The sequence below is a fragment of the Mirounga angustirostris genome, unplaced genomic scaffold, assembly GCF_029215605.1.
Source record: "Mirounga angustirostris isolate CCGP_5_RB_7025 unplaced genomic scaffold, mMirAng1.0.hap1 SCAF_13, whole genome shotgun sequence".
Taxonomy (NCBI): domain Eukaryota; kingdom Metazoa; phylum Chordata; class Mammalia; order Carnivora; family Phocidae; genus Mirounga; species Mirounga angustirostris.
Window position 1 is genome coordinate 7,076,580 of NW_026991721.1, and position 12,629 is coordinate 7,089,208.

Here is a 12,629-nt window from a genome sequence, read left to right on the forward strand (position 1 = left end):
AGGGGTGACAGAGGGGCCCAAAAGCCTGAGTGCAGCTGATTGAGTCCCGCCTCAGTGACTCCAGACTGAGAGGCCAGGAGTGTCAGCTTCACCTCCAGCTCCCCCCTCCTCCGCCAGACCCCCAGGACCTCCCAGTTCTCCAGCTTTTGAGTGCGGTGAGTTTTATGCAGGCCACTCCCAGATCAACCAGTCCACAGTCCAGTTCCCACCCCTCACCAGAGTGCAGCTCCTGTCACCCAACAGCCCAGCCCAATAGCCATTTGGGTGCCCCCCTTGGTCCCAACTTGCCCCCAGTAGTCCCAGGCACCTCCCCAAACACCTCTCCTCCAACCCCCTCCCCGCTGTGCTCCCAGGCACGTGGGCTGCTACCTCCAACTCCTTCTCAGTCTGTCATTGTCGTGTACCAAGTTGGTCAGCGTGGCAGGTTGGAGAGACAACGGGTTTGGAGTTTAAATCCCAGTTCCATCACTTACTTAGGCTGGTGACTTCCAACCTCTTAGCACCTGCCAGCAGGGTTTGTTGAGAGAGTTAGATGTGATCTCTTTGTCAAAGTGCATACAGTATGTCCTCAGAAATGTTAACTCCCTTGCCTTCCTGAGCTGTGTTTTCTCTGTCTGTCCCCGGCAGTCATCCCAATCCTGCTGTCCCAGATCAGGCCCTCATTGTTTTGGTTGCAAATGACAGAAAATTCAATTCCAACTAGTTCAAGAAAGAAAGAACGGGGTGTATTTGTGGCTTAGATTTTGAGGGGCGGGGGCTAGCTTCATCAGAGCTCAGACAACGTGGCCTGGTGCTGACATCTCCCCCTCTTAACTCCTGGCAATGTGTCCTCTGGTTTAGTTCCTATTCAGGATGGGTTTCCCCTCATTGTGGCAAGACGGCTGCAGCAGCTCCACTCTTGCGGCCGTGTCTTTTCTACCACTCCTGCAGAAGTCCTGGAGTCATGGTGTTCGGACTATCCTCGGTCATGCTTATCCCTGGCCATTCACTGAGGCCAGGGAGGGGCGATGTGCTGCTTGGTTTAGGCAAGGGAGGAGTGTGGAGGAGGGGTGGTTCCCCACAGGGAAATCAGGGTACTGTTTCCATAGGAACAGAGAGTGGGTACCGGGTGGCTCTGTCTTCTGATAGCTCTTAGAGTGTCTCTGGCCTCCAGCCTCTCCCAGCTTCACTCTGCCCTTTGAGGCACCGCCAGGCCTTCCTAAGATGCAGGTTCCTTACTGTCCTCCTGCTCTACTCAGAAGCCTCCAAAAGTTCCCTGGGGTGAATCAAGTCCAAACTCCTTTGCAAGGCATTCCTGACTTCACAGTCTGGCTCCAGAGCTCTGTTCCTGGCCCATCACTTCTTTTCTCCCCCTCTGCCCCTCTCTTTCCTCCTCTTTCCTTGCATTCCCTCCCCCCATAACCCTCAAGCCCCTTCCCCGCCATGCTGGGGTATGTAACGAGAGCACTGAAGACAGATGTTCCAACACTGGAGCATCATTCACAACAGCCAAAATGTGGAAACAGCTCCAGTGTCCATCACCTGATGAGTGAAGAAAGACAACACTGTCTATCTGCACAAGGGAATAGTACTCAAACAAGGGGAGAAAGGAAATGAAATTCTGACCCCTGCTACAACGTGGATGGCCCTTGAAAACATGATGCTCAGAGAAAGAAGCCGGACGCAGAGGACCACGTATTATATGATCCCATTTGTGTGATGTGCCCAGAGCAGACAAGTCTGTCAAGGTGGAAAGTAGGTCTGTGTTTTCCAGGGGGTGGGGTGGGGAGCGGTGGGGAGTGACTGCTAATGGGGATGGGGTTTCTTTTAGAAGTGAGGAAAATATGGAATTCGATAGTTACGATGTTTATACGACATTGTGAATGTACTAAAAACCACTGAATGGTACACACTAAGACGGTAAAGTTGATGCTGGCCGTATATCTAATTTTAAAAGTGTTAAAAAAAAAAAAATCTACCCCCATCCCCACCCCAGTCAGTCAAGACCCTTCATGGCTAGTTAGCAGGCTCAAGTGTGGAGGAAGACGCCTTCTCGGGGGGGGGGGGGGGGCGCTCAGCCAGGAGCCCCAAGGTCAGGGGAAAAGAAACGTGTACTAAACAGAAGTGAAAAATCAGCCCAGAAGGCTACTCCCAACATCAGGGGAAGCGGCAAGATGGGCTGAGCCAGGCTGGGTGACCCCAGGTCAAGGGAAAGGAAACGCCAAGCCCGAAGTTGCTGCAGAGACAGAGCAGGATGGAGGCCCCAAGAAGCAGAATCATGGCCCTGCCCTAGCCCTCCTCTGGCTGCCCCCACCACCCCAGTCCCCTGGCTTCCTTCTTAGAACCCACTGGGGTCCCCCTCAGCAGCTCTCCCCTGACCTTCCTGGGGACAGAGCCTGAATCTTAAAGGGTGGCTATGCAGGGGTGAAGGGAGGGCAGCCTCAGGCTCCACCAGCACCAGTGAGTGAGGAAGAGGCGGTGACCCTGGGGGGGGCGCATGAGGGCTGGGACCTCGAGATGTGGAACTTGGTAAGAGCACAGGGACTTTGTTTGCTCAGAACCATCGGCTCCACCCTTAGATCTGTGTCTCAAGGGCACAGGCACGACCAGGACCAGGGGAGACGCCACCCAACAAAAGGGGGTTCTGAAGCAGGAGTGTCCCAGGAGTCCTGGCCCAGCTCTGGCTCCTTGGCTTCCTCCCTCCTCCCTCCTCAAGCCTTACTCCAGAGGTCAGTGCCTCAGCACCGGCAGAGGCAAGAGCCCTCCATGAGCAAGAGGCACAGCCATTCAGGAAATTAGGGGCCCAGCTGAAAAGGGGTCTAGGAGCAGCCAGTTGGCAGACACGGGGCACCGGCTTCCTGACACGAGCAAAAGGGAACCGTCTGGGGGCAGAGAGGCGCTCGCCTGCCAGAGCTATCTGCAATCTGGGGTCCGCAGCCTGCTTTCCCTGTGAGTTTTAAATGCCTGCTCGGAGCCCTCCAGGATCACTTCCAACAGTCACACGACTCGTCTCCAGGCAACAGGCTCGCGCTCCCATTCATGCTGAGCTCCAGCTTTCTCACCACTGCCTCCCTCCGCCCTGCACACACCTCCCCCGCAGGATGCAGAACCTTCCTCCCCCTCCACCAACTGCCCCATCCCACGGGGACTCTGGATCTTGCGGAGTCTGTCATAAGGGGAGAGGGGCCTTTGTACCTTGCTAAGGGGGGACCACGACATGGCGATTCCCCACAAAGCTTCTTCAGCAACATGGGCATAATTGCCAAGAGTGTGGCTCCCTAGGAGCCACACATGGAGGAACCACGCATGGGCTCACACGATAAGGGCCCAGAGCCTGGTTTATCGCGGCCCAGGGCCTGTTGGTTAATCTTCCCAGGCAAGGGTTTTCCAGGGAAAGGGGGGGGGGGGGTGGAGGGCAGGGTTTTAGCGGACATTGGGGTTGGTGGAATGATACAAAGGCTCTTCTTGAACTGGGGGACCACAGCTGTTTGAGGTTTGGGAGAGGGGCCCGGGCTCCCAAAATGGCACATCTGGAGACGAAGTGGCTGGGTGCTTCCCATGCAGGGGGATCTTCAGGAGGAAGAAAATCAGCTCCCCAAGTTGGGGCTTGTCTCTGGTTCTTGTGTTCAGAGGAGGCGCCTATAAAATGAACGAGACAAAACCACAGCTGCTTGTTTTCAAAGGGAGACCAGTTTCTCCCAAACCTGGTTGGATCTGCCATGGATTCCACCGTCTGAGGTGGGAGGCAAAGGTTGGACACTGCTTGGTCACCTATTTATCTCTGACTCAGGCCAAAGGCATCACACCCCCTGCTCCTTCGCACACTTCCCTCAGCCCTGGAGTCGGGCCCCTCGGGCTTGGCTTGGGCACAGGACGCAGGACAGCCTGCCAGCTTTGGGCAAAAACCTGGTCCACGGTTAGCTGGTGACGGCCTCTCCCCAAACGCCAGGACACACGGGACATTTGGGGGCCCTAGAGGGCCCCGCCTGGCCAAGTGCTCTGGGCTGTGGGTGAGCCCCACATGCTGTGCAGCTTGGCAGGGTCGGCACCGGGGAATCCGGCTTTGGCAGGGCTCCGTGCAGCCGCCCCCTCCAGATGGGCGAGGTCAGGCTGGGACCAGAGCACGCAGGCGAGTGCTGGGCGGGGAGGGCCAGGCCACAGCCAGCTGCTCGCTCTGCAGCCCGGCTCCGTGGCCCCCGCCCAGCACACCTCCTCAGCACCGAGGCCATGGGGCCTGGGGAGGACCAGGCTTGCGGTTGGACGGAAACCCAGTGTGACAGATGCTAGGCCTTCATGGGCACAGGTCAAGGAGGCAATGTTCTTTGTTCACTGCCAGGAAAAAGAAAGAGCGGAAGAGGAATTAAACTCAGAAGTCACCCTCAGAATTTACTTTTATTTCTCCAAAAGTTGTTCCTGTGTCTGATTCATGTAGAAAAATCACAAAGTCTTCTTGCCTTTTCTGAGGATGCTGCATCCACAGCCAGTTTGCCCGGGACTCTTCGCGTGTCCACGAAGAAACAACAGCTTTCTTCCAGAGCAGCTCGACTCAGGGTCAGGGTCCAGCTGCATGAGGCCTTGCCCGCTGGACCCATGCCCCGCGGCCTCTCCTCTACCTCTCAACGGCTGGGCTCCCGTCAGAGGGCCACTCTTGGGCTCTCAGACGTCTGCGAGCGCCGCATGACGGGGGACGATAAAGCGCCCAGGCCTCAGATCCGGACCACCTGGACAGCAGTGCACGGACTCCGCCTCCCCTCCCCACCCTCGGCCTGCTGCCTCCTGAGGAAGAGTCGGCCAAAGGTGCCCCCCACCTGCCCTTTGGTGAGGCGCCCGGGATTCACACAGACACAGCCGAGGACATCCTGGGGAGAGGAAAGGGGCCGATGTGAGAAAGCTGGAATCATCTAAGAGTCAGACCCCAGAGAGGGGTTGATAAAATGGAAAGGAAGGCAACTGAACACATCTCAAGTCTAATCTGTTAACTTATCGGAAAACCCTGAATTCCTTTTGAGCCTCTGAAGCGGAATGAAGAAGGGTAACAATCAGCTCCCCAACTTGGGAGACAAACCTGACCTGGTTATCGTTTTCCAACACGGGAACAGTTTTACCTCTTGAGGTTGAACTGGCTCTGATTCGGCAAGAGGGCTACGGGTTGGGTGGATCCCCCGTGAGGGACCCACCCCGGGTGGCAGAGATGAGAATGACCAAGAGCTTCTTTCAATCTCAAGGCTGAGCTCCCCCGGAGGTCATATCCGAATTCGGGAGAGGGGGGCAGGCAAGGGCATGTGCGAAACGTTCCCAGGTCACCCTGACATGGCCCCCACGTGACAACCACTGTTTGAGGGCCTTCCTACCTGCTCCTGGAGCTCCCAGGGAAGCAGGGGGATGGCTTTTACTTAAATGTTTTACTAACATTCGTTTTCTAGTCCTTTACCACCTCTCCCAAAGAAATGAGGCCACTGTCCCCAGATGAGGAATGAGGATCAGTGGTCTAGAAGGGAAAGTCAGATGGGTCCTGGCATTTCTGGGAAAAAGCAGACTTCAAACTTACCTTCACAAAGTATTTCAGCTCTGATGGGATAATGAAGACGTCCGGGGTGACGGGCAGCTGTGCATAGGTGTAGAAATTCTCATAGTCAATGGCCATGTCTTCCTGGGGAGGGTAGAGCGGGTAGTAGCTACAGAGACAGAGAGAAACAGTAAGCAGTGACTGAGCCAGGGTCCCCTCTTCCCACATGGCCTCCGAGCTTTCACAGACTGTGTCTCCTGTTCCTCCCTGTGTTTGGGGGACAGAAGGCAGGCTTGTCATCACAGGGAGTAGTTCCCTGGTAGTGGCCCAAGGAAGGTGCTCGCAATCAAATCTGTCAGAGCACCGGACCCCAAAGCACACTCGTCCTGGTCAGACATTCCCACGAGTGAGCTCACCTTCTCTGGGTCAGGATGTGCTTGAGGATTCGGCTGAGTCTGTCTGAAGTTCCGGAAGCACTGGGGAAGCAAGAGAAGCAAGAGATGGAATGCAGAGCCTTGTTTCTCAGCTCCTGTGTCTCTTTGGGGAGGACCTGAGGATTCGATAAACCGGGGAGAAGCTACATGGCCCACACACAGTGATGAGAGGGTGCCTCTGGGGAAGTCGAAAGACCCCCCGACAAAGAGCTCGGTCTGTTCCCACCTGAGAAGGGGAGCAGGCCACCGGGCTGCGACGGGAAAGAGCAGGCATCCCAGGTGATCAAGGCCACGGCAGGCTGCTGGCTAAAACTTCAGTGTGCAAGAATGGGCAAGGAGTGCACCAGCAAGCAGTGAGTGTGCTGTCAGGCTGACCCCTGCCCCTCAGACCTCAGCCAACAAGCACACACCCATCTCGCCTAACACACGCATTGCTTCACACTCCTCCCAGCGATGGGGGAACTGCTGGACCTGCATCAGCAGGCAGGCTAGGTCTGATTCTCTGCAGACCAACACCCTGCTGAGTAGCTCGGCAGTTCATCCTCTAGGAGCAGGGACACCCAGTCCTGTTTAGGTTGCGAGTGTGGGAAGTGAAGGAAAGGAGATGAACCTCTAGGATTAAAAACAAAGTGCAAAGACACACGGCCATGGTTCTCTGGGGTCTCCAACACTGTACAGACCAGCGCCAGCAGAAACACATGCATCCGTTGCTCCCGTTGGGAACAGAGAAACTCGAATGGCCAGAGGGTCTGGCACAAGGGGCTGCTCTAAGGACTTCCCAGTTAAGGCTCTGCCAAGCAGCCCCTTGATTTTCTTGGTGGAAGAAAGGCCCAGGGTCCAGAGCGCCAGTGTCCTGCCTGCTGGACCAGAACTGCTTCCCACCTACTGATCTCCTCGGCTCCCATGTGGAACAGCAGATCCGTGGACGTCAGGCCAAAGATCACTCCATTTACGGAGAGACTGCAGGGCTCAGACACGAACTGCACTCGCTACAACGAGAAGGGGCGAGACAAGCATTTGTGCACCAAAGCTAGAACCTTCTTCCCCATGAAAGTGGAGGGGGCTCTCCCAGGGGAGGAGAGACCACTGAAAGGCGGGCCAAACCAATGGACAGTAAATCATAAATACATCTGTCTGTTAAAGAAAGCTGCTTAAGATTCAGGCCCTATCCATGCCCCCAGAAGGCTTCTCCACTCCACCCTCCACTCAGGGGCCAGAGCGGGGATGCGGTACCTTTCTGTCATCTCGAGGCAGATCAGAGTAGCTGAAAGGTGGCTGCGGGTACACGGGCTCGCGGTGCACGTCCCTCACGGATGGGACAAAGACGAGGTGGGAGCCAGAGCTACTTCATCCAAAAACCATCAGAAGAGGGAGAAAAATGAGCGCATTCGAGTTAGAACAGCTGGACAACAGACTGAAAATATCAGGGCTTGAGACAAGAGCCTCCATCCAGAGAGGAATTTCCGAACCGAATTCTATGAGGAGAGGTGCTGTTGCCCATGGGACACTGCGAGCAAAAGACACCTTGTTCTCACTTCCACACATCTACCTCAACGAGGCTCAGGTCACCCGGGATGTGCTTTGTCCTGGCTCCATGTGGTGTTCCACCAGGGAGAGGACGGGACTATTTGGTAGGAAAGGAGGAGCAGAAATTGGGAAATAGAAAAATCTAGAAAGACAAGGTTCTGACCAAAGAACCAGAGACGTGCAGCCAGATACAAAACCAAAGTTCTGACTTCACACTATGCACACAGATGGGGCGTACAGGCATTGGTCTCCCTGACCAGGGGCTCTTGCCCAGGGAGAGACCAGCCATGACCAGACCCTCACACTGCCTTCTCGCGTAGAGGGTCAAACCGCAGCCTCCTACCAGAACACTGGGTCCTACGTACAACAACAGACAGACACACCTTCCGAGGGATGGGGAAGAGCGCACCTGGCCTCTCTCCAAGGCCCTTCCCTCTCGCATAGGGAAGCGATGCCCCAAGTTTTTCTCAGCAGACTGTCTTGCAAGAGTGACAGGACTATTTAATAGCAACAGGAAAAACAGATTTCCTTTGATGGAGGCAGAAGGGGAATCTCTAGGGTACAACATGTAAGCGAAGAAAAACCTTTAACTTGAGGACCCAACTGTTTATTCTCAGCCACACAAAAGAGGAAAGGAAAAAAAAAAAATCCCGTTTCCTTGGTTCCCTCAGCTGTGCTCGGCAGAGGGGCCTATTACAAACCACACAGGCGCAGTGTCCCTTTGAGGGCATGTTTAAAACCCCCCACCAGCGCTCGCTGTCAGCTCCCTCTCTTGCTTGAAATCTATGGCCTTCCCAGACGCAGCTGCCTTTCCCATGGGATAAAGGTACTGGTGACTGTTGTCACATCTGGCACTTGTCTGTCATACCTGCTCAGAGCGTGAACTGAGACTTGTGCAACAGAAAACCAGGATCTTGCGACCACTCTGCACATTAGTTACAGTCTCTGTGACACAGATTAAGTACACGATCAGTGCCCGAAGCCAGGGCTGACCCACCCGGGACTACCTGTGCTCCAGACCCCACGGGCTCAGTCTGTGATGGACACAAAGGGCGGAGGTGCCGCTGGCCACGGTTAAAGGGTGGAGCCGCTGTTTCAGCGAAGGTGCTGGAAGGGCAATGGTTAAGGAGGAAACAGCCCTCCTGCTCATGGCTATGAAGTGGCTGTAGGGGGAGGGATCTGAAAGAAAATTCCAACTATGCCGAGCATTGCACAACCTCGTGCATCACGGTGGGAGGGTCCCCGCAGCCGCTCCCTCTGCGGCTCTGCTGCTCTGCTCTGTGGACAGGGCGCTTCCGCGAGTTCTGGCTTTTACTGATAAATCAGCTTTGTGCTCTGCACGTCTGATCTCTCAGGAATAAAAATAAACCACCACCCAGCACGGACCGCTCATATACTGTTTTGGGGAGGGCAGGGCAGCTCCCCCTGCCCCGAGGCGCACACTGGCTGCAAAAGAAAGTGCCTGGCAGCGCTGGGCGCTCACCCCACAGTAACAATGCCCAGTTTGTTCTTTGTTTGTCCCACTGCTGTCACCACCACATGGGGCAAGGAACCAAAAACAGAACCCAATGTCGCACTGAGAGCACCCCGCCTGCTGGGGCACGGCTTTGAGGTCCCTGTCCATCCCCAGGGGACCCAACCCAACAGGGACACCAGCCCTGCTCCTGGCAGTTGGGGAGGGGAGGGGTATCTCTGAGGGGCACTAGGTCCTCCCCAGGTCTAGCCTACGTCACGACAAACGACAGCGTGGGAGGCAAGAGGCACCTGGATTAACTTCATTTGGGGGGTGGGTAGTGGGGAAGGGGCAGACCCAGGCGCAGGCCGAGTCCCCTGACACCCAGGTAAGGTAGGGGGTGCTTCTCCCCAGTCCCTGAGGCCTGCCAGACCAGCCCTGCTGCCGATACAAGAAGGTAGTATTACGACTAATCGACTCTGGGATCAGTTCTCACTGCGAATGGGCGGAAGATTATACATCTTGTTTTAAAAACCACCTTTGTTATAGACTTATTTTTAAAAGCTTAGCTTCAGGAATGTTTATTTCTATGAGCTCAGCCGCAGGCAAGCAAATCCCTAGAGGAGAAGATCCATCACCTATACCAATTCCTTTCAAACCCCGGCCCTGGAGGAAGAGGGGCAGGAAGTGAGGATGTTAGCTTCCTGAATAACTTCCTACTTGTAGTTCAAGACTCTTCCAGGAATAGTGCCTTTTCTCTCAAATTAGAATTGCGCATCTCTCCTCACAGTTCCTGCCCCTTGGTCTATGGCAAGGATCCAAGATCTCCTCTCCGCGCCCCCAAGTTTCTACCACGGCCTGCTTGGCCGTCCGCAGCGTCCCGTGAAACGTGGGGCAGCTCTGACTCTGGGGAAGGACTTGGGCTCACCCCAAAACAATCACTCAAGCTTCGAGATGTTTGGGGCCCCCAGGGATTTCGTTGGGGAACTCATCAAACACTTCTCAGAATCAGCCGGGAAGATTCCCAGGGAATAGGAGTTTATACAAAAGGGAGTGAGAAAAGAGAGGAAGTAAAGTGCAAGCAAGGGAAGAACGAAAGTCTTCGCAGCCTTTTCCTGTCAAGTGTGTTTATCTTTGTATTTCAGAGACGCCTCTTAACCCGGTGTCGGTGCGCTTGGGAGTCAAGAGGTGGATCTGATCTCTGGAGTTCAAAAGGATAAAGGGACACGAGCTACCATTACTTCCTGCCCTGGAGAAACCGGGCAGCGTAAGGTTCTGTCCAACAGTCTGAATTCTGACCTGCGCGTCCCTTCAATAATTGTCCGCAGACACTGCTTGAAAATATCTTCAAATGGACTTGTGAGCAGGCAGTTCTGCAAGAGAAGGAAGGAGACCGATTCAGAGAGCAGACGCTGGCCTTTATTCACTGGCCTAGCATGCTGAACGACCCCGGGGGCCAGCTGTTGAGCGAGGAGCTGGAGGACAGAGTACGATGAAACACACATGTTGGGGCGCCTGGGTGGCTCAGTCGTTAAGTGTCTGCCTTTGGCTCAGGTCATGATCCCAGGGTCCTGGGATCGAGCCCCGCATCGGGCTCCCTGCTCCGTGGGAAGCCTGCTTCTCCCTCTCCCACTCCCCCTGCTTGTGTTCCCTCTGTCAAATAAATAAATAAAAAATCTCGGGGCGCCTGGGTGGCTCAGTTGGTTAAGCGACTGCCTTCGGCTCGGGTCATGATCCTGGAGTCCCAGGATGGAGTCCCGCATCGGGCTCCCTGCTCGGCGGGGAGTCTGCTTCTCCCTTGGATCCTCCCCCTCTCATGCTTTCTGTCTCCCATTCTCTCTCAGATAAATAAATAAAATCTTTAAAAAAAAAAAGAAAGACACATGTTCGTGGTCTCTGTCCTCAAGGAGCAGACTCTGTTTGGGGACAGGAAAGGGGATGGCAGAGGAATTCATCCTCTAGAATGTAAGCTGAGAGTAAAAGCAAGAGCATTCTGCAATCCTTTCTGTGGAAGGTACAATATCCTGAGACAAAGGGTAGGAGGCACCGACTCTCGGCCAGAGATGTCCTGAGAAGGGCCTTTTATGTTTTCTGCATCAAAGGACAGCAAGACGTGGGTCCTGGAGTCACAGACACCTGCGCCTGCGTGAGCGGGCTCGTGCCTTAGCACCGAGCCTCACAGGGGGGCACCAGACTCACAGACGTGCACTTCCCTCCTCCAGCTTCCAAATGGCCTTGTATTCTGGTGACATGAAGCCTTCAAATATTTACAAAAATGCCCTGCTACAATGTTTTTCTGATTAGCCACAGGGATTAATTTAGGTTTGTTACAAATGCAGCATAAAGTCCAAAATATGGAAACGAGCGAGGGCTCAACTTGATGCAGGTATCTGGCACTTTTCCTTCCCGGCCCGTCACTTACCTCTACCTGTTCGTGCTTAGCATCCAGGAAAGGTCCAAACTGCAAATAAGAGAAACAAAGGTATCAGAACCACACGTGTCCATGAGCGCCTTCACACACCCTCTCCTAGCAGTTCTCTGCCCAGGGCTCATCTGTCCCTCTAGGTAGCAGATGGGGTGGGAGTACCCAGCCAATATCACAGGCAAAGGCTGTGACCCTGGATGGAGGGAGGCCGCCAAGGCCCCCTAACCAGGTGTACTGCGTCCTACAACACTGGGCCTTTCTTTAAAAAAACTTTATTTGAGAGAGAGAGGGAGAGAGGGAGAGAGAGAGAGACAGAGAGAGAGAGAGAGCAGAGGGGGAGGGAGAGAGAATCTGAAGCAGACTCCATGCTCAGTGCGGAGCCTGACTCGGGACTCGACCCCATGACCGTGAAACTGTGACCTGAGCTGAAACCGAGTCAGACACTTAACTGACTGAGCCACCCAGGCGCCCCTGGATCTTTTTCTAAGGTCTCCTCCCCAGTTTTCCCACTGGTGCCTCCCCCAGTGAAGCTGTCCCAGGAGGGCTTCCTACCAGGATGCAGACATCAGGCTGATCGCGGTTGATGACGGCAATCAGATCGAGCAGGGGATCGTAGGTGATGCTGTCGGATGTGGTGTATGGCCCACAGGCCACCAGGACCATGCGTTGCTCAAAATCTAAGACAGAAAGGATCACAAAGTGTTGACGAGAAGATACTGGGATGGTAGGAGGAAGGGCAGTTAGGGAAAAATGCCACAGGATTCAATTAATTAAGAGTCTCCCTAAGTGCAGAGCTCCGGGAATCCAAGATCTCATCCCCATCCTCAAAGAACACTCCATCAGCTGCTGGGGACAGGGAAGAACGTGAATAACGAGGGAGCGACAGGCAGTTTGCTAGCAGCACACTGAGCAATGGGAGAAAGCAGCAATCAGGAAAGGCCTGATCAAGGTGAGATTTGCTCGTGCCTTTCCCCTAGTTACTTTCATTGTGATGAAACACAAACAACATAAAATTTACCATTGTAACCTTTTTTAAGCATACATTTTAGTGGCATTAAATAAATACAGAACTGTGCAATCATCACCGCCATCCATTCCCAGAACTCTTTTCCTCTTGTCAAACCGAAACTCTTGTCCCCATTAAACACGAGCCCCCCCTCCCCCAGGCCCTGGCCACCACCATTCTACTGTCTGTCTTTAGGGTTCTGGCTACTCTAAGTATGTAAGTGGAATCATACACTATTTATCTTTCTGTGACTGGTTTATTTCACTTTGCTTATGCTTGTAAGTAGAATTTCCCGGGAG

The 12,629-nt window shown here is 54.4% G+C and overlaps 1 protein-coding gene across 5 annotated transcripts in view; it reads right to left on the minus strand.

Annotated features, from left to right (window-relative positions):
• Positions 1 to 3,364: 3,364 nt before the first annotated feature.
• Positions 3,365 to 12,629, minus strand: part of POLA2 (DNA polymerase alpha 2, accessory subunit) — a 28,939-nt gene continuing 19,674 nt past the window's right edge. For 2 of the 5 annotated variants that reach the window (XM_064576197.1, XM_064576196.1), the window contains exons 12-19: positions 11,877 to 12,001; positions 11,322 to 11,360; positions 10,199 to 10,272; positions 7,153 to 7,264; positions 6,802 to 6,908; positions 5,902 to 5,961; positions 5,528 to 5,654; positions 3,365 to 3,618 (exon numbers count right to left, since the gene is read on the minus strand). In XM_064576197.1, coding sequence (XP_064432267.1) covers positions 3,403 to 3,618; positions 5,528 to 5,654; positions 5,902 to 5,961; positions 6,802 to 6,908; positions 7,153 to 7,264; positions 10,199 to 10,272; positions 11,322 to 11,360; positions 11,877 to 12,001 — 860 coding nt within the window. In that variant the 3' untranslated portion in view covers positions 3,365 to 3,402. Of the gene's footprint in view, positions 3,619 to 4,334; positions 4,839 to 5,527; positions 5,655 to 5,901; positions 5,962 to 6,801; positions 6,909 to 7,152; positions 7,265 to 10,198; positions 10,273 to 11,321; positions 11,361 to 11,876; positions 12,002 to 12,629 lie in introns of those variants that run through there. The other 3 variants (XM_064576198.1, XM_045893316.3, XM_064576199.1) reach the window with 3 other exon arrangements.